At 37.2% G+C, this 25,250-nt stretch overlaps 1 protein-coding gene across 1 annotated transcript; it reads right to left on the reverse strand.

Annotated features, from left to right (window-relative positions):
* LOC142610752 (FH protein interacting protein FIP2) lies at positions 1 to 14,018 on the reverse strand. Its single transcript, XM_075782676.1, has 11 exons — positions 13,835 to 14,018; positions 13,509 to 13,618; positions 12,756 to 12,890; positions 12,479 to 12,634; positions 10,745 to 10,828; positions 9,962 to 10,008; positions 9,803 to 9,876; positions 4,720 to 4,778; positions 3,631 to 3,690; positions 2,817 to 2,897; positions 1 to 307 (listed from the first exon to the last, which is right to left on the reverse strand). The coding sequence occupies exons 1-11, from the start codon at positions 13,878 to 13,880 to the stop codon at positions 254 to 256; spliced, it is 906 nt and encodes a 301-aa protein (XP_075638791.1). The 5' UTR covers positions 13,881 to 14,018; the 3' UTR covers positions 1 to 253.
* Positions 14,019 to 25,250: the final 11,232 nt, after the last annotated feature.

Here is a 25,250-nt window from a genome sequence, read left to right on the forward strand (position 1 = left end):
TTTTGTACAAACATATTCTGTAATATAAACCAGAAGCATGTATAATATATATACACACACACTGAGCTCTGCCAGGACGTATGCCACAATAGCTCTAATTTAAATAAATTACAAAAGCAACTACCCACAATTTGCACAATATTTTCATTGAGAGAATCCAGTGTTGCCAGAAGGTATGAAAATAAGATAGGCTGCACATATATTATAGTGACTGTAACAACCTATTCTAGGAATTTACAATTTCGCTCCAATGTCATCTGATTGCTCCATTCAAGTTGGCACCATCAAGCTTTGCGCCTTCCAAATGCTGAGGAAAAATTATCAATACATAAAAGGATAATTAATATAATGGCGAAACTACACTATTAGCCTCTGAAGTTTGCCTATTGAGAGCTATTGGTCCTCCAAGTTTCAATTGAACACTATTGGTCCTTTAAGTTTAAAAAATAAGAGCAATTGATCCTTTTGTTAACAGTTGTTACTCTCGGTGCCTACGAGGCTTAGCAGAGTAATGACATGGCAAATTTTAGATGACATGACATCAATTTTAACATTAAAAAATTAAAAACCATTGCTGACTCACTAAAAAACCCATGACCAGTTAGAAAATCACCCAACCCATTTTATGATCCATAAGCAAATGGGTATTCCCAAATCAAAATCAAACTTGTTGGGAGTTCTTTTCTCCCTTTCTTGTTTCTCAAATTTAAATTTGATTTTCTGTTTTTCACTTTTTCTTGAAGCCCATAGAATGATTAAAATTCTCACTGTATCTGTTACTATGTATCTTGCTTTCGAATTGCTTTTTGGGTTGGGTTCAGTTACGAGAGTTATTTTTTGGGTACATAATTATGGAATTATTGCCAAACATGTAAAACAAACTTGTTGAGAGGAAGAGTAGGAGGAGAGCATATCATCTGAGAAATTGAAGGAATTTATTGGCAGAGAGAGACATAGCCTCTTTAATCATGATTTGTGACTACATTAAAAGGTGAGAGAGAACCAATAGCCTAATTATAATTAATAGTGATATAGAAGAGTTTGATTTGATCATTTACTCTAGACCACATCTACAACTACAATGCGGGGAAAAATTGATGAGATTTGAGTTTGATTTTGATCAGTCTTTGGACAGCACTGGGATTTCATATCTCTCTTTCTTGTTTCTTGGATTTGAGAATACCAGTTCACAAAATGGGTTGGCTGATTTTCTTAAGGGTCAAGGTTTCTCTTCTTTTTGCTTGGAGGAATTGGTTGGGAACTTACTCTTCTAAGGTTTGGAATATGGTACCAGCATGCCTTCTATGGTTAGTATGGAAAGAACGCAATGCCCGAACTTTTGAGGACATTGAGAGACCTATAGATATGTTGAAGAACTTGCTTGCTAGGACTTTGTTTGAGTGGTCTCGTATTTGGGGACTTACACATTGTAGTTCCCTGTCTGATTTCCTTATCTCTATTAGACTTTCCTTATGATTTGTTTGTTTTTGTTTCAAGGGGAGTGAGTTTACAATCGTAAACACATTGCTCTTTTTCATTAATAAAACTCTTATTATCTATCAAAAAAAAAAAAAAAACGTTTTTAAATTTTTTATATTAATATTGATGCTATGTCACTCAAAATTGACATGTCATTGTTTTTTAGCAACATAGGCACTGAAATTGACGATTGTTAACGAAAGGACCAATTGCGCTCATTTATAAACTTGAGGGACCAATAGTGCTTATTTGAAACCTAAGGAACCAATAGCACTCAAAGGTTAAACTTTAGGGACCAATAGTGTAGTTTGGCCTTATATAATTAGGAGAAATGATAAAATGTCAATCTTATTATTATTATTATGAATTTCCAATAACATAAGGTCAAGAGGCCAAAAGCATATACTTTGTGACTGAACATTGGACAGATGCAGAGAGTTCCAGGCATGCCAAATATTGATTAGCAATATGAAGCACAGGTGCGTTTCGGGATTCGGGTGTGGGTGCGGGAGCGGGTGCGGAACTCGGCAATTTTTGAAAAAGTAGAGTGCGGGTGCGGCGATTAAAAAATTATTAAAAATATTTTTATTTATATTTTTAATATATTGTTAAACATACTTTTTTCACATTATATAAATATATACTAAATTTAAGAGCAATAGAGAGAATGGGAGAGAACCTAGCTGAAGAGAAATACTTTTTTTTTTTTGAATTTCGCCGGTATCGGCCGATTTCGATGGTACCGGTTTGCGCCCGATACGTACCGATTCGGGCCGAATCGGCGCGAATCGGCCCCATTTCGCGCGCGTCGGCCCGAATTGGCGCGAATCGCGCCGAAAAAAGTATTTTTTTAATGCCCGACGCAGCACGGACGCGCAGGCAGCGGCGTCGCCTGCGCATCCCCGCATCGGACGCAGGTGCGGCGGCCCAAACGCCGCACCCGTGCTTCCCAGATTAGCATTAACAATTATATTAAGAAAATACCAGAATTAACAAAGCTCAACTCATTTGCACCCCACTCTAAAATGCATCACTATGCAGGCTATACTTCTCATGTGAATTTTTTTACTAATGACAATTTTAATATCATCATATTTTGAGCTTTAAATTCGGTCATTTCATTTTTAACAGTTTTTGCTAAAATTAAAATCTGACACCACTATTTTTTTTTTTAATTGGTAAGTTGAACCCATAACCTCACCCTCCACCTAAAACTCATAAGGGAAAAAGGGGCCAGTTGAGGTAGAACTCATTGACCACTAAATCTTACCCTCTAAATAACTGGAGAATATTAAAATAAATTCACAACATTTAAAACTCAGTTTATGTCAACTTACTGTTTCTCGAAGATTGACCTGCCGTAAATAAGCTCGTTGTAGGTTTGCACCCTTCAAGTTGGCATTACTCAACGTTGCCCCCTGAAACACATAGTTGATATGAACATATAAATTAGAAAGCAAGACAAACTATCAATAAATAAAATAAAATAAAATTTATTTGTTGTCAAATATAACATAACTGCCTATTTTCTCATGCTTACTTAAGTAATTATCATCTGTTACACGAACTGGTACACACATAAGCACGTGATAATAATATTCAAGGTACCATGAAGGGACATTTTTATTTTAAAACTACATCAAACGGAACGTACAAAGGTGTTAAATATAGGACGTTCACCACTCAAAGGAGTTGAAAGAAGAAAGAAGAAACTCTTGCTCAGCATAAATATGTGTATGAAGTGCAAATATAGGACATTCCCTGCTTAAAGGAGCTGAAATAGCACCATCTAGCCAGTCACAAATTTCTTGTCTTGATCTATAAAATTTTGCAAAGTGCTCCCCCTCTCCAAATTAAAACAGAGGAAAAAATTGTTGAAAAGCAGTAGCAGAAAATTTCAAGTCCTTCCTTTTTTAAAAAAAAAAAATTGGTAAGTTACACCCGGTAAGGCTTGAACTCATGACCTCATCCTCCACATTATTATGGAAGTGACAGTTGAGCTATAACTCATTGCAAGTCAAGTCCTCCTTTCTTTTAACACTCCAGTCCACAAAGAGACATCAAATACACTCTCAAAATCTTTTACATAACAGTCTACTAGTCCTTCCTTACAAATTAACAATTGTGATAACGTAAAAATCAAACATTTACCTTTAAATTGGCTCCTTCCAGATTAGCATTCTCCAAATTCGCATCAGTAAGGTCAGCATTCTGAAATATTAATGGAGTAAATAATTTAATATACCATGACAACTTTGAAGTAGAAAATGGAAAACCCCACAGAATCAATGTTTTGATCAGAAAATAGTAGTATTATTTCAACACTTAGCATGGGAGAAAAAAAAAAAAAAGATAAAAAAAAAAAAGAAGAAAGAAGAAACTCTTTTTCAACTATGAAATCATATAAAATACAAATTTCAAAACACACACATACACATATATGTGAGCATGTGTGCATGTTCATATAAATAAACAGAAATTAAGGGTAAATGTGAAGCAGAGAAAAACAAAAATCATTTAATACCAGAAGAAACAGTTTGCAGAAAAAGGCCACATGTTCCTGAGAATAGTATCAAATTATGTGCTTGCGATTCAATATATACTAATAAGTATCAAATAATTACTTGGGCAAGATAGTTGGATTCCTAAAAGTTATTCCAAATTTTGTAGATGAGGCTGAACCAATATTTTTGTTTTTGTTATTTTTATGGGTGTTATATAAACACCCAATAAATCTTAAATTCACAACCCCACCTTCCATCCCATTATTATGAGAGGAAGGAATTCCTTTTTTATTTTTTTTCCAAGAAGAAATTCCACTTAAACCAGATCTCATTGACTTGAACTTGCCTTAACTCCATAAACTAACAAAAAAAATTGATGTAAAGATCTGATAAACAATAGTACGGTTTCACTTTATATGTTCCCACAAGGATAATTAAAAGTGCACAACTGTGTATCCAAAAAGAAAAAAAAAATTACAACTATTTTTTTCAATGACCTAATCAAAATTATGACCCTAAGTTACTGAAAATTTGGGACTTAAAACATATAGTTGAAACAAAGTCATACGCCTTTTATTATTATTATTGGAAATTTAGACATGCATTGGTGGATCTTGAACACAAGATCTCATCCTCTATCCCATTATTAGCCCATCAATTAATGTACCATAAAAGAGGACAGAAGAAACAAAGGATTTTAAGTCCAACATAGCTTATAGATTAAGAAATTATAAACCTGAAGGTGTGCAGAACGCAGATCTGCTTCAAAGAAGCTACAATCTATCAAACAAGCATCTGTAACATGAAAAATAAATGTTAATTTTGGATCAAGTTTTTCTGTATATAACATAAGTTTTAAGAGAGATAAAACAAACTGTGCCTCAGTCTCATCCACTCCTCTCCTTCAATATACTTAGAATATGGAATTTTAACTACTACATGGTTAATTCATATGTTCTTCATGAAAATCCAATATGAGAAACATAAATTATAAATCATTATTAATAAAATCAAGGGTAAGCTGCATCTTCCCGCCCCAAACCATGGGAAAATGCAGCAAGCACCTTCCTTTTGTCATTCCTGAACCTTCAATTTGTGCAATCCACCTCAAACCTTACCCATTGTGGCAGAAAGCACCGTACTTTGGTAATTATTGTCAAAACTAACATTTTCTCATGACAAGTCAAAAACTAACAATTTGCCTCACATCATAGATATTGGCTAGGGTTTCCATCATAGATATTACTGGGAAGATCAATGCAAGGGTAAGTACAACGGCAAAGAGCTCGGTGTTTTTAGTGAGGAGGCAAAACTAGAATAGCTTTGTGCTTCCTACAGTGAGTGAAGGGCTCTGCGCTTATGACATATAGGAGCAAAGTGGCAGACTATGAGGCAGCCACAAGCATGTTGGCATGATAAGTGTCCAAAGAAGCCTACAGCTCAATCCAATCAGATTCAGAAGTCCAGCCAAGTTGATTTTCAAACCCAGCAAATAAGACCCATATTTTGCACGAAATTTCCCACCAACTCATAAGATATTTGAAAATTAAATAAGTCATTTTCTCCAAGAAGTCAAATAGCATTAGTTGGGGTTTCCTAGGAGAAATTTAACCTTCATGTTTCAGTTCTCCTAGGCAAGCAAGTCTTTATTTTTTTTCTAGTTTCTATGAGTCAAATATGACTGATTATCACACTCAATGCTTGTTGTATTGGCAAGAAACATCAGATTTCGAAGATGTATGGATTTCAAGTGAAGACCACAAGAAGTTGGATGAAACAATTTGGGATGATCTAAATTTAAACTATAGGATGAGTATGACATGGGAGCAAAGTCGCAGATTATGCAGCAGCCACAATCATGGTGGCATGAGGAGTGTCCAAAGAAGCCTACAGCCCAATCCAATCAGATTCATAAGCCCAGCCAAGTTGATTTTCAAGCCTAGCAGATAAGGCCCATATTTTGAACAAAATTTCTCACCAACTCAGAAGATATTTGAAGATTAAATAAGTCATTTTCTTTGAGAAGTCAAATAGCATTTAATTGGGGCTTCCTAGGAAATATTCAGCCTTCATGTTTCAGTTTTCCTAGTTTCTATCAGTCAAATATGACTATGGTCTTGAAATTGTAATGCTTTAATTGTTATTTTCATTCTCCCATGATTCAAGGGTTGTTTTAAGCACTATATAAGCCATTTGGTTGAAATGAATAAATCAAAGATTGTATTTCAGAAAATTAGCCTTTGTACTTTCAGAATATGGGTTTCTTCTAACTAACTCTAATCCCTTGGGTGGATTCCTTTGGGTGGAGATTCAGTTTATGTATCTCTTTGGGTGGTGATATTTTGTATCCCATTGAGTGGAGTGTCAATTCAATTCTGTATCCTTAGCTAAATTCTTTTGGGTGGTGGTATCTGTATCTCTTTGGATTTGCTTTTGTGATGAATTTATCTATCCCTTTTTAATACTTGAGTGTTTTCTTATTCCATATAACCAAAAAATATGTACATCCATCCATCCCTCATTCATCATATTGGATGAGTTTGATTTATCTCATACTTTTCCAAGCATCAACTTACCTGGGTAAGTGTTGTAAAGGGAGAAAATGTAATCCAAGTTGTGATGGGCTGTTAATGCTTAAGCACATATTTAGTTTGGGTGTATTAGAGACAAATGATCATCGATGGTGGTAACTATGTTGAAACAAACCTTTTCTTCTTATCTTCCACCACATGTGCTTTTTCCTTATTATGTCTTTTCTTTCCACTCTCTCACTCATTTGTTTAATTTGAATCAACAGAAATAGTAGTAGCAGACCATAAAGAAGATTTACTCTGTTCTACATCAAAATACAATTTTGGTCCCAGAACAATTTCATCCTTGAACTATTGAGTGTTTCAATTTAGTCCTTAAAGGTTCAAAATTACCTCAATGTTACCCTTACCCTATGAAACATTAGCAAGCATAAAACAATGTCAAATGTTTTTCACACACATAACTTTCTTAACGCTAATATGGTACGTTAAGCCATATGCTAATCTCACAAAACCAAAGCATATGGACCTGTGACATCCATGTTAAGGACCATTATGTTTTTTTTTTTTTTTTGATAGGTAACGTAAGAACTTTCATTAAAAAAATAGTCAACCCAAGTCACTAGAAATGTATTATAGAGGCATAAAATCAAGAGCATGATCAAAAAGAACAGGAAGGGAAAAACAAGAAAGGTTTGGCAACACTAGATTCCATTCAAGGAGTGTAAGAAAGAAAAAAGAATTTATCCTAAGAATAAACTGTTCACAGCCTTCAGAACTTCTAGCCTTCCATTCCAGCCAAATACACCACATCAAACAGTGCAGCACAAACCTCCAAATAGCTATCTAAATAACTTATTTAAAAAAGTATTAAAGTCACATCTCTACTAGGTTGCATGGGTACCAACACCTAATATGGGAACCATAATCATATTTTAACCTTTCTTTTTTACCTTTTCTATAGCTTTTATTATATACATTAGGATCCAAGGATGTGCTAACTGCATCTACTATGCTCTAAAAGGACTAGTCATAAACGTAGTAGTCAACATCAACCAAATACATACTCCCTCCATCCCATTTTGTTTAAAAGGTCATGCTTGCAGGGCCAGCAAAATGAGACAAAGGGACTACCTGCCATGTAACTTACCAAACGCCCATGTAGCACTTTCATGTTCCAAATTTGCATAACCCTTATTATACCCTGTCATCTTTTGCCATGATGGTCATCACTATCTACCAAATCTCCGCATTCTCAACAGGGTAATCCATATCATACTACATCCCCATGCCACATGGCAAAACCAAATTGATTCTGATCCCATTTGTTAGAGACATCAGACGTGTAGCATATCAGCATCATATGTCAAAAGGATTAGGCAAACTAGGGGTTTTTATACCTGCTTATATAGGCCAGATCAGCTTAGCACACATATGATATGGAACTTAGCACACAGCCACAAAACATCCACTCCAACCTTCACAACTTGTAAACATGCTTATAACCACAATTGAAGTTCCGTAAAACCATTCAAATGGGCCAAATCACCCCTAATAAATTCCCAATGTGTGAGGCTATGTAAAAGCTTCAATTGTGAGGTGGGATGTAAAGGAGTAAGTCCTCCACACCAAGAATTTTCCTATAGCCAAGGTGTTACAGAGGAATCATTCTACAAAATAGATGACCTAGGAGAAAATGGAGGAAAATGAGGCAAAGACACCCACATCTCTTTTCCCAAAGTATGTGCTCAAATTTTAAGGATGGAAGAACATGATATTCTGCACCTATGAGTCTAGTAAATTATCTATATTATAATTCATTTTATCTATCATCATTATTATTATTTTGTGTGATAGTATTATTGTTTTTTTTTTCTTTTAAAAATTTACTTAAATTAGTACTACCCAATCAGATTTATTTTATTGTTAGGTCTATCAGAAATTACCCATGGAGATAGTATGTGTTAATTTATGTATTTATTTAGTTATATTTTTTCTTACCATCACAAAAAACACTTCCAGCATCCTTACCGCCCAAATCCACACAATCCTTAGAATCTCTTGCCATAAATGGGAATCACAAAATAAGTCATTTATACTTATTCCTTTGCACATTAAATTTGTGAATTCATGCAAATCTCATGTGCTAGAAAGGAAATTGAGTTTTGGCAGTAACTAAAGACAAAGGAGGTTATATTCAACAAGAACTTAGGGTGAAGATTACAATTATATTTTGGAGTTGCAAAATATAGTTTGTTCTAGATTCTATCTTTCATAAAGTTCGTCAACCCACACACCATTGTTTTTATAAAGTATTAATAAAGCTTGGTTTATTAATACTTGTTTGAATCAAGATACTGGGTCTTTTTTCTTTTTCTTTTTTATGATAAGTAAGATAATGTGTCATCTTTAAGGGTTCATTTGGGTGATGGAAAAGTGAGAAGACAGAAAATTGGGAGGGATGGAAGAGTGGGGGAAAGGTGAGGGACAGAATACTCTTTTGTTTGGTTGAGAAGAAAATTGAGATGGAAAATGTAGTTTGTACAAATTTACCTTGAAGCCCCAATTAGATTAATAAAAAATTAAAAATTAAAAAGAGTAACAAATTATATTTTTATTGAAAAATTGTGCATGGATGTGAATTTCATTATATATATATATATATATATATATATATATATATATATATATATATAAAAGTACAAAAATCGAAAACAACTGAGGAAAAATTAAACTGATTGGTGAAAAAAAACCAAAACAGATGAGGAAAGAAAAAACAGATGGACACCCAAAAGGAAAAAAAAGTAACATAAAAAGACAAGAGGAAAGAAGAAACATGCGGTCGAAAAAGAAGAAGAAAATGACAAAATGAAAGCAAATGTTGCACGTGGTAATTTGGTCTCTCTCAGGCAGAATTTTTGTCCCTTATTTTCTCTTGGTTTTTCTCCCGAATTGGGGAGATTGCATTCTGGTGGGACCGGGGAAAAAACAGCCAAGCCCTACCAGTTTTCCTGCCTATTTTCTTCTCCAACTAAACACACCAAAATACCATTTTCTCTCCACTTTTCTCATCTCCTTTCCCATCCCTCCTAAAATCACCATAACCAAACAAAGCCTAATAATATAATAATAAATGTGGTTCTGCTCAACTAACAATACCTAATTAAGAATATAAAGTAATATTATAGGCTCAGGCTAATACGAAATAAAATGATAACATAGGTTGTCAACTTTAATGCATTAACATCAATGAAAAGAGTAGCACATTTGAAGCTGAAAAAAGATTGCCTTGTAGATTAGCACTCTGAAGATTAGCTCCAACTAATAAAGCTCCACGAAGATTTGCCCCATTAAATTCACACCTTTCCTAGGCAAGATAAAATCATTATGAAGGTCATCTGTACAAATATATAATTGAAACCATAAAGCATTGCTTTAGTGTCTTACTCACGCAAAGTTGCATTGTGAAAGTTGGAGCCCTCAGCATCAACATCCTGTGATAATCAAATGCAAATTTTTTTTCATTTGATAAGTAAATTTCATTTAAAAAAAAACACGCTATCAAATGCAACTTTCAAAGTGATGAAATAAAGGAACTACCATATATGATAATTTCACACATATTTGAACAAAATAAAGAATCCCAACTTCAAGTTAAACAGAAATCAAACATGCTAGGTAGTAAATCTTCCAAGCTAAACCAATCCCACATATATTAAAATTTGCATATAAAAAGCACAAAGGTTGTTGAGAAAGACAAAGTTTAGCTACAAAATTGGTTGTAGCCTCCTTGCTCAATATTTTTTTTTTTATTGAAGATGAATTTTGAAAAATCCACCATTAGATTACATCTTCTTCTTATATCCTCCATACTTGCAAAATTTCTAGAAAAAAAAAATTAAAGATCAATAGCTATGTCATCAATAAACTATTTTAATTGCAAGTTTTTATAATTTAAAGTTATACATAAAATAAAAACATCTAGATCATATCATAAATAATATCCAATTGACACAAAATTTGACATGTGTATTAAAAGCATAAAGAACATTTTATTCAATGGTTAGATTTTCAAAATATGTAGCAATGTTTATTTTATTCAGTAACACTACAACCAATTTTGTATCTAAACTTTGTCCTATTGAGAATGATAATATTTTACTTGGGGAAATTAGAAGTTATCTTTAATGACAGACAGATTGCCCTTTATAGCACTAAATATAAACCTACCCGGAACTTAGCAGATAGAAGGTTTGCACGTGAGAAGAACACTTTTTTCAAACACGCACAACTAAAATCCACAAATGACAGATCCTGCATATTCATAAAAAAGGACTTTCAGATGGAGCAACGTCTCATAAATAATATTTTTGAATCTTTCAGACTCCTATAAAAATTTGATTAAACAATGTTACAACTAGCAGTATGTCTCTAACTGATTACATAATATTAAATATTGACATGCAAGATTTAGATTTCAGACTAAGTAAAGAGGAAAACGTCTATAGACAAGGTTCAATTAATAATTTTTCTACCCACATAAGTGAGTAGGGTTAAGGATAAGGATAAGAAAAGGTATATAAAGTATAAAGGCTAGGTGATGTAACAAAAATAGGCTAATAGAGTTGTATCTTGGACTAGGGTTAAGGATAAGGATAAGGAAATTATAATGGGGTTTTGGTGGAGGCTGAAAGTATTGGAATTTCATATTATTATAATCAAAAAATGGAGAAGAATGAAGGGGGCTAATAGAGTTGTATCTTGAATGCTTCACACACTCAGACAATGGTTGTAGAAAATTTCTGGAAACATTGATTATTTAATTAGTTGGCTACAAACTGCTTTTAAAATAAAGCTGCGGGAAACCCAACATGACAAGATCACAAAAGTAGCTGGATTTTAAATCAAATACAACACTTTATAAAATAAGATAACCTGGCAGCAACTCATATAAGGCACGGACGCGGCGCGACACGGCGACGCGCGAGGGATGCCGCTGCTCACGCGTCGGGCCGCGTCTGCCACTTGTTTTCTTTTTTTTTTCAGCTGACTCGCGGCGACGCAGCTTGAATCGCGCCGACTCGGGTTTGATTCACGCCGATTCGGGTCGTATCGGCCAGCGACCGAAACGGCCGAAACAGGCCGAAATCGGCCTTAAATCATGCCGGAACAGCCGAAATCGACTCTGAATGAGACCCAAAAACCCTAAATCTGTCATTTCTCAATTTTATTTTGAATATTTGTTGCTTCTTTTGTGTTTTCTACTTTTCTTTTTCGTTTTGTGTTTTGTTTTGTGTTTCTTGCTTTCTTCTTTCCTTGTTTTGTGAATCAAGGCATAGTAATATGTTTTTTAAGAATATTTTAATAGTAAAAATATATAGAAAATATAAATAAATAAAAAATTTAATAATTTTTTAATTGCCGAGTCCCCCGCACCCACCTTTTTCAAAAATTAACGAGTCCCGCACCCGTGCTCCCGTGCTTCATAGCTCATATTTAACGTAAAACCCAAATACAATAAAACTTCCAGCAATCAAACTAGCTAAATAAATCCCAGGTGGATCTTGCAGCTACATCCTAGTCCAAAATTAAAATTTGTACTTTAGAATTAGGATTCCCTGTCTCTTGCAAACCTTTCCAAACCATCTAGTTTTGTCCCCATCACTAGGAGCCTCTCATCTTCCACAATTTTAGATAAGAGGCAAACATATAAAGAAAATACAATTACTAATTCTCCAACCATTATAAGTGAGCACCATGGCTGTTTCACCGATTGCGAGGTACAAAGTAGACACAAGTGTTTAATTTTGATAAAATACAACTCTACATATACCAAATTCTAGCATAGAAAATTTGTTGAATGGAAATTTCATCAGGATAAATTCAAACAAAGTTATAGCACATAGAAAAACGTAAGGGTTTTTAGCAAAAATTATTTCAGTACTCTGTAACAGGTACAGTTACCAGTTTTGAAAGATCAAGACCAGAAAGATTAACCCCTCGAAATCTAACTTTCTCGGACTGTATACACTTGATAATATCAGTACGCGTCAATTCAGTATTGAACTCATCATCTCCCTTCCTCTTGTTCAGAATAGCATTAATTCCGTCTATTAGTCCCTGGAAGATTTCGCAGTTTTGCAATTAGCAGAATAGATTTGGAAAAACACCAAGGACATCAACCTAAAAATTTTATATATAAAAAATGGAAATCAACCAAATAGGTGAAAGGATGACTTACAAGTAACTGATAGTACTCTGCCTCCCGGAGTAGCTCTGAATATTCACCATCTTTCAGTGTGGGAACAGCACCATCCCTCAACCAATTAAGTATATGCCGAAAATGCTTCCCATCCCTATCAACAAAAACATATCCCTACAAGAATCCAATATGAATAAAAAACAATAATTGATTTTAGAAACAACCGTTGTCGCTAGACAATGACCAAATAAATATATAAATATAAAATGGTAGATGCTGGAAAAAAACAGCATCCATAAAAAGATCATAAAACAAACGCATCAATGTATATAGGATTAGTTACACTTTTTCCATGGATGGTACGAGACAAATTAAGTTTGACAAGATGTGATTTAGCGTAAAATGACAATTTGAGATTGTTAGAGCAAATAATGTACTATGGTTTACTCTTGTGCCATATGGGTGATTCTATTTCTAAAAGAGTCTAGGTGCCCCTACCGGGTTGTCACAATTAGCAAAATTCCCCCATTTATCTTTTTCTCAAGACTGTAGATGATGAATTCTTGAAGATCTTCACAGTGAACTACAGTTTCCTAAGTTGTTAGACATGCCATTTTAGGTAAATTGGGAATGCTAAGCTTTGTTGGAGTAGTGAATAGTGATTGGGTTGGGCATTATCAAATTTAAGATTTGGCAATATAGCATCAAAGCTATGAAGCCTTCTTTCTATCCAATAGTTGACGTTGGATTGAAAACACAAACATGGCATGGCTTCCATCAAATCTGGCTTACCTTTTGAGGATCCTGGCACAAGGTGTGGCGGCCGCTAAACATGGCCGCGAGCATTGAATCGGGCTCGCGCTGAGTCAATGTATCCACAGTTGTACAATATTTCTTCCCTCCTGCAATCCCCCAATTCTAGTGTCACTGTTTTCGTTGTTGGAATTAGTAAAACACAACTATTTCTATTTCTATTTCTATTTCGTAAACCAAAATTTAATTTGATTCTTCTCTTCTATTGGGTTTTCTTAGCAACCAAACAGAGAGGGAATTGAATTACGGTTCTCATTTATTATGCTAGGAAAACGATCTGAGAGAGAGAGACAGAGAGAACTGACCAATATTGAGTCGAACCAGAGAAGAGGAATCAGAGTCCTCCATCATTTCTCTTCTCTCTGGAGAAAGAGAGAGAAATTAAAGAATACTATTGGGATTGGGCTTTGCTTTACTGCTTCACCTTTCAATGAGTTTGGTACTTTGGTGGATACTTTGGTACACCACCATGTTCTAGTTCCACCTTCTTCTTCTTTTACTTTTTTAAATATATTAAATAGTTTACTGTTCTTTTCATATTTTGATCATTTCCATAAACTATTTTGTTTTCACATTATTACCTCTATTGTCTATTTTAATTACTGATTTCATCATATGTAATATGTTTTGCTGTCTATATTAACAAAATTTATGAATTTCAAATATTTTAGACACGTATTTTATGACTTGGTTAAATATAAAAAGCCCAATGCCATCAAATTAGCTTCTAAAAGAAAAAAATAACTATCAAATTATTAATGAAAATAGACAAAAAGGAAAACAATCTTCCACTCTATTTATTTCAATGGAAAATTTTGTTGGTAGCTTGTTGTGTCTTTCAAGATTTATTAGTGTAAGGACAAGAATTGGTTCAAAGCCCAATAAGTTTGAACAATGACACAATAAGCCCACAACAATGAGTATGTTATAGAATGGGTTTAATGTTAAACGTTCAGTGAGTCGAATAAAAATCACTACGAGTTAGTTTAATCTAGGAATGAAAGTAAATAACAAGTTGAAGAGAAAAGCACTCCTCGGTCAGGTCTGAGGATGGTATGTTCTTGTATATATTTCTCAAACTTACACGAAAATTCAAGTTCTTGGTTACACAGATGTTGTCTCTTTTTTTTGTCTGATTCCCTTTTATGAAAGGGACTCTTCTCTTTTAAACTTCCCCCTTCCTCTCATCTTAACCCTCCATTTGTTGATCAAGTAGCTCATCTTACTGATACTTGTCCCATCAAAACCTTCTTAAAGTCCTTGGTGGGTAGCTGTAAGGCTAAAAGTCACTATTCAGGCATTACCTCCACATTAATGCGACCAGTTGTTTAGAAGCAAAGCATTCAATGCAGTGGTAGCAACTTTAATCCTAAATATTTCTCAATTCCATGTTGATTCTCCTCTCTCCAAAGCTTATCCTCCTTCTGAGCATGGTCGTCCCCCTCCTAGTACTTGCTGGGTGATCAGACTTCAAGCCTCCATTCCGTTTCCCGAGGAGGTTTGTCTCCTTAAACAATATGTCATGTTTGTCCTGACCAGCCCTTGTCCTCGATCCGACAACCTACTTGCCTTTACTAATACTTATTTGTTCTCGGGCTCATTGTCGTCCTCGGGCACGACTCATGGCCCAATACCCTTATCTGAGCTGCTAGCTTTGGGGGTCCCCATAATAGCCCCTCAAAACTCCGTTCTTTCTTTTCCCTTGAGAGAAAAATGGGGTTTTGACCTGACGTCGCTATTCTTCCCACACTTATGACATTTTCACCCTTGTGAGTGTCTTTTCGCCTACCATAGGCACGCTCCTGACGCTTCGGCATTTGGAACGCTTCAGCAATTACTCCGCACGACGCCTCATTCCTCACGTTTTACGGTGTGATGAAGATTCTACGGCAGAGATTTCTTCTAGGGATTCGAGCGGGAACTTTCCCACTTACTTTTCCCTCCTATATAAAATGGTCAAAGAACCCAAATAACCCACTTTTTGAATTTTCAACTCACAAGAACCAGTCTGAGGTTCTCCTTTCCTAAAATTGTAAGTAACATTTAGCCCACCTACTAATTATTAGGACCTCCTTCCTCCTCAGCCTTTCAATTTTTGCCTTACTCTTCTAACATCTCCCACCCATGTCTAAGAATTGGTAGATTTGCTAGCTTAGTAGATACTCCTGAGGGCATAGAGAGCTTTAAGGCCCGTTATAATATACCGGTTGGGGTTTCCATTCGGCACTGCCGTCAAGGAGAATGGCATGCCTTGAGATCAAAAGGAGATGTGGCAATCCCTATGATTGTCTTTATAGAGGGAGGGATGAAGATCCCTATGGATAACTAGGGACTTCCTAATTGCCCACAGACTTTGCCCTACCCAGTGTTCTCCAAACATGTTTAGGATACTAAATAGCGTAGACGCCCTAAACAAGAAGATGGGTGTAAACCCCACCCATTACAACGTGAACTAGGAGTATAATTGCCACCATCTTAAAAGTTCGAGATACTACCTTAAAACTAGGGTCCTTGAAGTCAGACTCATCTCGTGTCTTCTCGAGACTAACAAGGGCATGGACCAAGATTTTCTGATTGTCCTGAGGGAACAGCATGATGGACTTTTTGCCCAACACAAAAGGGGAAACCAGGTGGGGTACTTAGGCTTAGGTTCCCTGCTTTAGCAATAACATTCTAACTAACTTTCCTTTATATACTGCATTTTTCCTTTTATTTATGACATCTTCATTTTTGGGGGTTTGCAAACAAGAACTTTACAGCCCCCAATCTCAATTTAGTCAACGAACCAGACTTGACGAGGATTCTTAGTCCTAGCTCACGTCATCCTCAGGTACCAGCCAATATCCACAAGCTTCCAGGCTCCTACATACGTCATCAAGGCAAAGGATCCTCGGCTTCACCAGATTATCATTGTCGTTCCCAAATTCCTCAGTGGTCCTTCCCTCGCAGGCATTTAGCCAGTGGAACTTCCTAATCAACGAGCCCCAGAGGAAAAAGCAACCCCTTTAAGTCTAGTTCCCAAGGAAGAAGCACTCAAAGTAATAGAGGTCATAAATTCCGAAGAGGATTTCGAAGTCTTTGATCAACCCTCTGCTTCGGACTCCTCACGTGCTGCCTTTCCTCACTTACTCCCAGCCCAAGTAAGCAGTAGTCAAGAACCTTCCAACGTCCCAGAAGGCATGGTGCTCCAGAGGAAGAAGGAAACAAGCCTCCTTAAATTGCTAAGTCACACACCAGAGGGTCTACTCCTGAAGTAGCCATCCAAACCCGGCCTCCAACTCCTCTTCCTGTCCATACTTCCTCTCCTGAACAAGCAGACAATAAGAGGAAAAGGGAAAGGATGTAACCAAGGAAGGTGAAGTCATTCCTTCTAATGAGCTTAAGCCCCAAAAAGGGGCAAAGATGGCAACATGAGCACACAAGAGACCCTCTACTAAGGGAGTGGGCATGGAAAGAGTTCCAAATCGTCACCCTAGGGTTCAAATTTGGAACCCTCCACTGGAGTTGGACGGAGCCGCACTCCCCCTAGATTCCTCCACCAGGGACTTCTAGAAGGGCAAGGCTGGCTATGTGGCCAATGTTCTTTAGTAGCCTTTACTCCTACCTCAGGACATGGCTGACCTGAGGACTCTGAAAAAGAACGAGGTCTTCTTGACCTTGTAGCGAGATCTTCCTGACCTTGTAGCGAGATTTGGCAATGATAAGTTTCTTCATCCCACTGAATACACCTTCTCTTTCCTTTCCTAAGAGGATGTCTTTTAATGCGTCATTATATATATATATATATATATATATATATATATAGGCAATCCAGACATTGAATATTGCCGAAGAGTGGGTAAACAACGCCCACAAGCAATGGAAGGATAAGGAGGGACGGCATATAGCTATCGTTGAGACACTCGTTGTGGTCGAGGAGAGAATAAAAGACCTCAACGTGAAGTTGTCTGAGGCAGACATGGGCAAGAAGAATGCTGAAGCTATGTTGGTCGGGGCTAAGAGCTAAGCCGAGGACCAACGCCAATAGCTGCATAAAACTGAGGACTAGCTCGCTATTGCCAATGAGTAGATAAAGGTTTTGAAGAAGAAGGTAGTGAAAGCAGAGGAGGTTGCTGAACGAGCCGAGCAGGAAGGCTATGACGTAAGGGTGAAGAAGACAAAGGAATCTCTTAGAGCCCAAGTCACTAATGTCTACCAAAGATACTACCTCCAAGTATGGACTGAGGCAATGAACATAGTTGGGGTAGACACTTCTTTTGAGTTAAGAAGAACAGAGAGCGTTTTCTACCCCCCCTAACTCTACGTGTAGCCAGTCCTTCCAGTTCTTAAGCAGACACCGCAACCCAGCACTTGAGCTTGGCCAGGCCGCCCCTGTTGGCACTTTTCTACCACCTTTAAGCCCCCTAAGGAGCCTATCAGAGCTAGTACCTTGGATAAAGGGAAAGAGACAGCTACAACGAAAACAACTGGGACAGCTAAACCCCTCCCCATGCCCAAGGATACTTCCAAGGAAAAAGGGGCGACCCGAAGTCAAGAATTTGGGCAAGTTAAACTCCCTTTAATGATTAAGGATGTTCCTAAGGCGAAGGATGCAGCTCTAGCCAAAGCGCCTGAACCCTCTGTCCAGCCAGCAGCCAAAAGCGATCCCCCTCCATCCAAGACAAATTAGGACTTTACTTCTTTTCTTACATGTACTTCCTTTGTATTTTTTTTTTTTTTTTTTTTTTGTGTTTTGTTATGGTTTTTTTTTATAAGTATGTATTCCCCTTGCCTTTTCAAGGCTTTATTTAATGGACCATGATATTTATCTTTATATTATCAATGCATAGGTGCAAATTATGACAATATTTGTTTGTTATTCAGTATAGACTAACCATCTAAGGATAGGCCTAATTTACAAGTCCTACCAAACAGAGCACAACATTACTTTCCATACTGAGATACATTAACAATTAGCATCTTGATTACTTAATTCACAATTAGAACTAATGTACCTTAGATATTCATCCCCAAAAGCTATGTATGATTGAAGCTCTATTCGTAATTTCAAACAGATATCAGGCTTTAGGTAGAGACAACAGATGTGGCTAAGGCTTTATTCACCATTTAGCTGTACAAAAAGCGTTAAATTCACTCAAGGTATGTGGTCCGAGGAACAAGACATGACCAAGATTCTATTCAACACTTAGAGAAATAAAGATGCATTAATTTATCCAAAGTATGTGGTCCGAGAAACCAGGCATGACCGAAGTTCTATTTAATACTTAAAGAACTAGGGAAGTATTAATTTACCCAAGGTATGTGGTTTGAGGAACCATGCATGACCGATTCTCTGTTTAATACTTAGAGAAATAGGAAAGCATTAATTTACCCAAGGTATGTGGTCCGAGGAACCAAGCATGACCGAGATTCTGTTTAACACTTAAATGAATATATGGAAGTATTATTTTACCCAAGATATGTGGTCCGAGGAATCAGGCATGACCAAAGTTCTATTTAACACTTAAATGAATAAATGAAATGATTAATTTACTCTAGGTATGTGATCCGAGGAACTAGGCATGACCGAGATTCTGTTTAATACTTAAATGAATAAATGGAACACACGTAATAATAATTAATAATAGTACCTTCGTAGGTTATTTACATTACATGGACGTGGCACAACATTTTCATCTAAGTTTTCTAAAAAGTAAGCACCTATACCAACTACCGAGGTGATGCGATATGGCCCCTCTCAATTGGGCCCTAACTTTCCCCAAGATGGGTTCTTTGCATTACCCACCACTTTTCTCAACACCAAGTCACCTAGTGCCAATGGTCTTGTCCTCACACCTGTATCATACCCCTATTTAAGCTTCTGTTGACAATGCACCAATTGTACCATAGTTGCTTCTCTTCGTTCATTAACTAAATCCATGCTTCTCTCCAATAGCAGATCATTATTGCCCGAGTGAACAAGCTTGTCCTTAGTGTTGGAAACCCAGTCTCTGAAGGGATCACAACCTTGGACCCATATGTCATTGAAAAGGGTGTTTCCTCGGTTGACCGCCGAGGAGTGGTCCAATACGTCCAAAGAACATGTGACAGTTCTTCCACCCACCTACCCTTCACTTCATTTAACCTCTTCTTAAGCCCATTGACTATGACTTTGTTGACTGCTTCAGCTTGCCTATTTCTTTGCGGGTAGGCTAGAGTTGAATATCTGTTCTTAATGCCTAATTCACAGCAGTATCGCCTGAAGGCTTTACTATTAAACTGAAACCCGTTATCCGAGGTGAGGGCATTAGGAATTCCAAATTGGGTAACAATATTCTTCCACACAAACCTTTTTGCATCCACATCCCTAATATTGGATAAAGGTTCAGCCTCCACCCACTTCGTGAAGTAATCTGTTTCAACCAAAAGCCATCTTTGGTTTCCCACAGCCCTAGGAAAAGGCCCTATAATATCCAGACCCTATTGAGTGAATGGCCACGAACTAGACAGAGGATTAAGTACACCCCCAAGCTGATGAATGTTCGGAGCAAACCTTTGGCATTGATTGCACTTTTTGACATACTCATGTGCCTCTTTTTGCATACTAGGCCACTAAAACCCTTGGGTAAAAGCTCTATGCAATAACAATCTGCCCCCTGTATGACTTCCACATATTCCCTCATGCAGCTCTTCCAAAAGTGGTTCAACTGCCTTGGGATGAACAAAAAGTAAGTATGATCTAGAGAAAGAGCGTTTATATAACTTTTGTTCCTCAGACAACAAAAAACCAAGAGCTTTCCTCCGTACCTTCCCTGCTTCCCTACTCTCGTGAGGCAAAACCCCCTCCTTGAGAGGTAGGACTATGAGATCCATCCAACTAGGTCCGACCCTAATCTGGTGTATCTGGACTTTCCCCTTCTCTTCCTCGGTATGCTAATCCAGATCCTCAACAAGTATGACCTGAGGAAGATCTTGTCCAGAAGATGTTGCTAAAGTTGCCAAGGAGTCTGCATACGCGTTTATACTTCTCGGGATTTGTTGTATAGTGAAAGACTCAAAACCTGAATGCAAATGCCGAGCTTGACTTAGATACCCTTGCATTCTCACATCTCTACCTTCTAACTCTCCTTTTACTTGCCCCACGACTAGTCTTAAGTTTGAAAATGCTTCAACAGTTTTTCCTTCCATCTTCCTAACCATGGTTATCCCTACCAGTAAGGACTCATACTCTGCCTCATTATTCGTAGCCGAGAAGCCCAACTTCAAATACTTCTTAATGGTAATTCCATCTAGAGACACTATCACTAACCCTACTCTAGATCTATTTTGATTTTCCGCACCATCTACGTATAACTTCCAAGGTGAGGGACCATGTAGTGCAACTGCTGAAACTTGCTTTCCTTCAACTCTAAGCTTCTCGGCCTTTCCCTATACTGGAGACTCGGTAAACTCTGCCACCAAATCCGCAAGCACTTGCCCTATAATTGAGGTACTAGGCGTGTATTATTTATGTCAAATGCACCCAAAATCGTTCCCCATTTAGCAATTTTCCCCGTATAATCAGCCTTTTGCAGCAACGACTGTAGAAGGAGTTGGGTCAAAACTACCACTGTGTGTGCTTGGAAGTAATGGGGAAGCTTCCGCGTAGCGTGTACCACAACCAAGATGGCCTTTTCTAAAGGCAAGTAACGAACTTCAGCTTCTTGTAGCGATTTACTCACATAATAGATTGGCCTTTACACCCCATTGTTTACTCTCACCAATACTAGGCTAACCGCATGAGAGGCCACAACAATATAGGAAAAAAGGACTTCTTCCTTTTTGGGTCGACATAATGGGTGGCCAAGAAAGGTAATCCTTTAGTTGTTGGAAGGCAAGAGCACATTCCTCATTTCACTCAAAACCTTTCCACTTGTGTAGTAGTTGGAATAATGACCTACATCTATTTGCTGACCAAGAGATAAATCTATTCAAGGCTGCGGCCATCCTAATTAACTTTTAGACCTCCTTAGGATTCCGAGGTGGTTGTAAATCATTAATCGCTTTAATCTTATCAGGGTTAACTTCAATTCCACAGTGTGTGACCATATAACCCAAAAACTTGCCTGAGCTAACACCAAAAGAACACTTAAAAGCATTGAGACACAATTTATGCTTCCTCAACACTTCAGAGACACTTCCGAAGTCCTTCAAATGCTCAGCAACCACCTTGCTTTTCACCACTATATCATCAATGTAGACCTCAATATTCTTGCTCAGCTGAAACTCAAACATTATGTTCGGGGGCCTTTTTCGGTTGCTCGGCCACGTGTGGTCCTTTGGAAGGGTGACCTTGCTAGACCTAGGTTCGTTTAGGGAGTTGCGTCCCGGAACTCAACATTGCGCCACGTGGTCCAACGGCTACCGGTGTACTTTTAAGCCTACCAAACCATTAAAGCCAAAGTCTAAGAATCATGATAATGGTCGAATAAATATACAATATGCGTTTGATATGATAGCTTTGATTAGTAGTTGAAATAAAGTAGTATTCATTTAGAAGTAGAGTAATCATGTACTCGATGATGTAAATTTAAAGATAAGAAAGCAAAGTCACTTATCTTTGTATGGTTTGTAGCCCAGCTGTGTAGCATCAGTGAGCTGATAGGATTCCAACAGAATGCCAGCGGTAGAGGCTAGTTAAGCTTGCCCCTTTATCTTTGTATCATTTGTAGCCTAGCTATGTAGCATCAGTGAGCTGATAGGATTCCAATAGAATGCCAGCGATAGAGGCTAGTTAAGCTTGCCCATTTATCTTTGTATGATTTGTAGCCCAGCTGTGTAGCATCAGTGAGCTGATAGGATTTCAATAGAATGCCAGCAGTAGAGGCTAGGTAAGCTTGCCCCTTTATCTTTGTATGATTTGTAGCCCAACTGTGTAGCATCAGTGAGCTGATAGGATTTCAGCAGAATGCCAGTGGTAGAGGCTAGTTAAGTTTGCTCCTCTTGTTGCATTTAAATGAGTTTAAGCCTTAGTTAATAGTTGTAATAGTAGTTGGAATAAAGTAATGTATATTTAAGTGTGAAGTAATAATATACTCAATAACATAAATTTAAAGATAAAGAAGCAAAATCACTTATCTTTGTATGGTTTGTAGCCCAGCTGTACAGCTTTTGTGAGTTGATGATATCCCAACAGAGTGACCCCAGCGGTAGAGAGGCAGTTTGCCATGATAACTTCAAGATTGAGGGGGAAAAATAGGTGCAACTAGAGGGAGAGAGAGTATGTCCAGCTGTGTGTAGGGGCTGGTTCAGCTTGCCCCTCTTACTATGCACTTAAATGAGTTTTTCCCTTTGACAATGCTCTTTTAGTTGTTATAAAGTTATGAATAGTGTTGCCTTCCATGAGAAGGGTTTTTGTATGGAGTATTTGTGCCTTCTAAGAGAAGGGATTTATGTAAGATGGATTTGTGCCTTCCATGAGAAGGGCTTTGATATGAGATCTTGGTGCCTTCTAGGAGAAGGGCTTTAGCATTAGAAGTTTGTGCCTTCCATGAGAAGGGCTTTTAGCATGAGAGATGGAGAAGAGTATTGATATGTGTTTATGAGCAGCAAAACAGTAGAACTTCAGAGTGAAAGAGTATGAGAATGGAGTTTAAAAGAGTGTAGTGAGTCATATGTAATGGCTTAGTAAATGTGTATAAGATTGTGTAAGAGAAGTGAGGAAAGAGATGTTTAGAGATATGGGCGTTTTGTGGAATGTAGCATTTGTAATATGTATGATATATGGAAGTATGAGAGATATGGTAGTTAAAGATAGTAAAAATATGAGATTACAACCGTTGGAGGAGTTGTAAAGATTGCTTTCCAAGAGGAAAGATTTCGTAAGAGAAGAGTATGGAAATGTGTTTAAGTATTTAGAGATGGGAGCAGTAAGATGGGTTTATTTTCTGAGTATGAAGAGTGAGAGAATGAGTATATAAGGGGTAATAGTGCTGCAGTGTGTTTAGCAAGGTTGCTGGAATTTTCTGCTGAAGAGGAACTGTACGTTTTTAAGTAGAGGTATGAGATGTGTTTTTGAGCTAGGAGTGTGGGAACTTAGTTTCCATGTTTGAAACTGAGAGTTTTATGACTTAGAACTTTGCTGGAACTTTGAGAAGCTGAAACAGAAGGGTTTTTGTGAGAGTTTTTTTCTCTATGATGTGTCTTTCTTGGTATGTTCTTGTCTCCCTTTTTCCCTTGAGGCATTAATAGAGAGTTCTATTTATAGTTGAGATTTATGGGGCAATTGGAAAATAACTTTTGCTAAACCTTCCCTAATCTTCAGAAAATCCTTAGGGATTCATTCTTAGAATTTTAGCTAAAAATGGTAAGCTTGACTTCTTGGAAGACTCTTGCTGTTTTTGGGTAATATCAGCTGGGATTCTGACTTAGCATTAATGCTGATTGGTCTTGGCTGATGGGGTTAGAGCAGCTGAAAAGGAAGGTATTTTGGCAAGAAAAAGATGATTAGTTTAGCTAGTTTTGGTTTTAGCCAAATGTGGAAAAAAAGTAATGCTCAGGTTGCTGGGTCAGCTATCATATCTGTTCTGAAAAGGCTATCCCAGCTGTCAGGAAAAGCTGTGACAGCAATTATGAGACAGCTGTCATAAGACAGCTGTTGCATTGGGTACAAACAAATGATGTCAGATGAGTGATTTCAGACTGCTGGAGAGGTCATTCAGCATTTACTTTATGAATTTGGCTGAAAATGGTAAGATTTCTTTTAAGGGAATCTTGCTATTTTGGATATAGCAGCTAACAACTAGGATTTCAGCATTAAATGGCTGATGACATCACTTCCAGCCAGGTGTCAAGTGCTGAATATACTGCTGGGGTTCTGCTGGAAATGTTTCATCTTTTGGGCGTTTGTGTTTTTGGTGCAAGGTTTCACTACAACACATTTCTAGTAAGTAATAAAAGGATTGGTCGAAAGGTAATTAAGGTTTAGAGATTTAGTCAAGGTCTCATTGTGTTGTGACATAATCTTAGTAAGCAAGAAAGTATTCAATGCTCTGCTCTAGCAATTGGCAGAGAAATATATGGTCATATTGTGGCAGACAGCAGCTGGGTATGAGATATACAATGAATATTTTGCATATAGTTAGAGATAAAGGATAGCCAATCAGATTAGGCCATGTGTTTGAGTTGGATTTTAGCTGAAAGCAGTAATAAGATTTATGTAGAATAATATAATGAAGTTCCCAAATTTGTATAGCAACAGCTGGGAATTGAATGAACAGTTATTTCCCAGTAATTAGATGGCTGGGGATATTGAGTATATGTCACATGATGAATATCAAGTTTTAGGAAAAGAGTAATAGGGAATTTTATCATCTAAAGTGCTATGTGATAAGAGACGTTTACCATATGTTACCCGTTACACACAGACTCGTCAGAGTTTAGGGAGTTGAAGAAGACACGCCAAGCAACGTGTTTCTTTTATCAACTTTAAACCGCTGGAGCTTTACTGAACATACCTCTTGGCCCTCCAAACCACGACTCCCAAAGTTTCCCCAAAGAGACTTATGAGCTTGGATCATAAGCCGAAGATAAGATGACGTACCTCGGGCTTTGTTGTCATTTTGTGTAAATATGGGCTCTTGCTAAAGAAGCTGCTTGCAATGAGTGTAAGAGAGGTAATATGGGCCGTGAGTTTTGATTCATTACTTAAGCCCGATCCATATGTTGATGTTGATGATGTCGTGGGGTTATGATCCCAATTGA

Source organism: Castanea sativa, chromosome 9, assembly GCF_040712315.1.
Source record: "Castanea sativa cultivar Marrone di Chiusa Pesio chromosome 9, ASM4071231v1".
NCBI classification, from domain to species: Eukaryota; Viridiplantae; Streptophyta; class Magnoliopsida; order Fagales; family Fagaceae; genus Castanea; species Castanea sativa.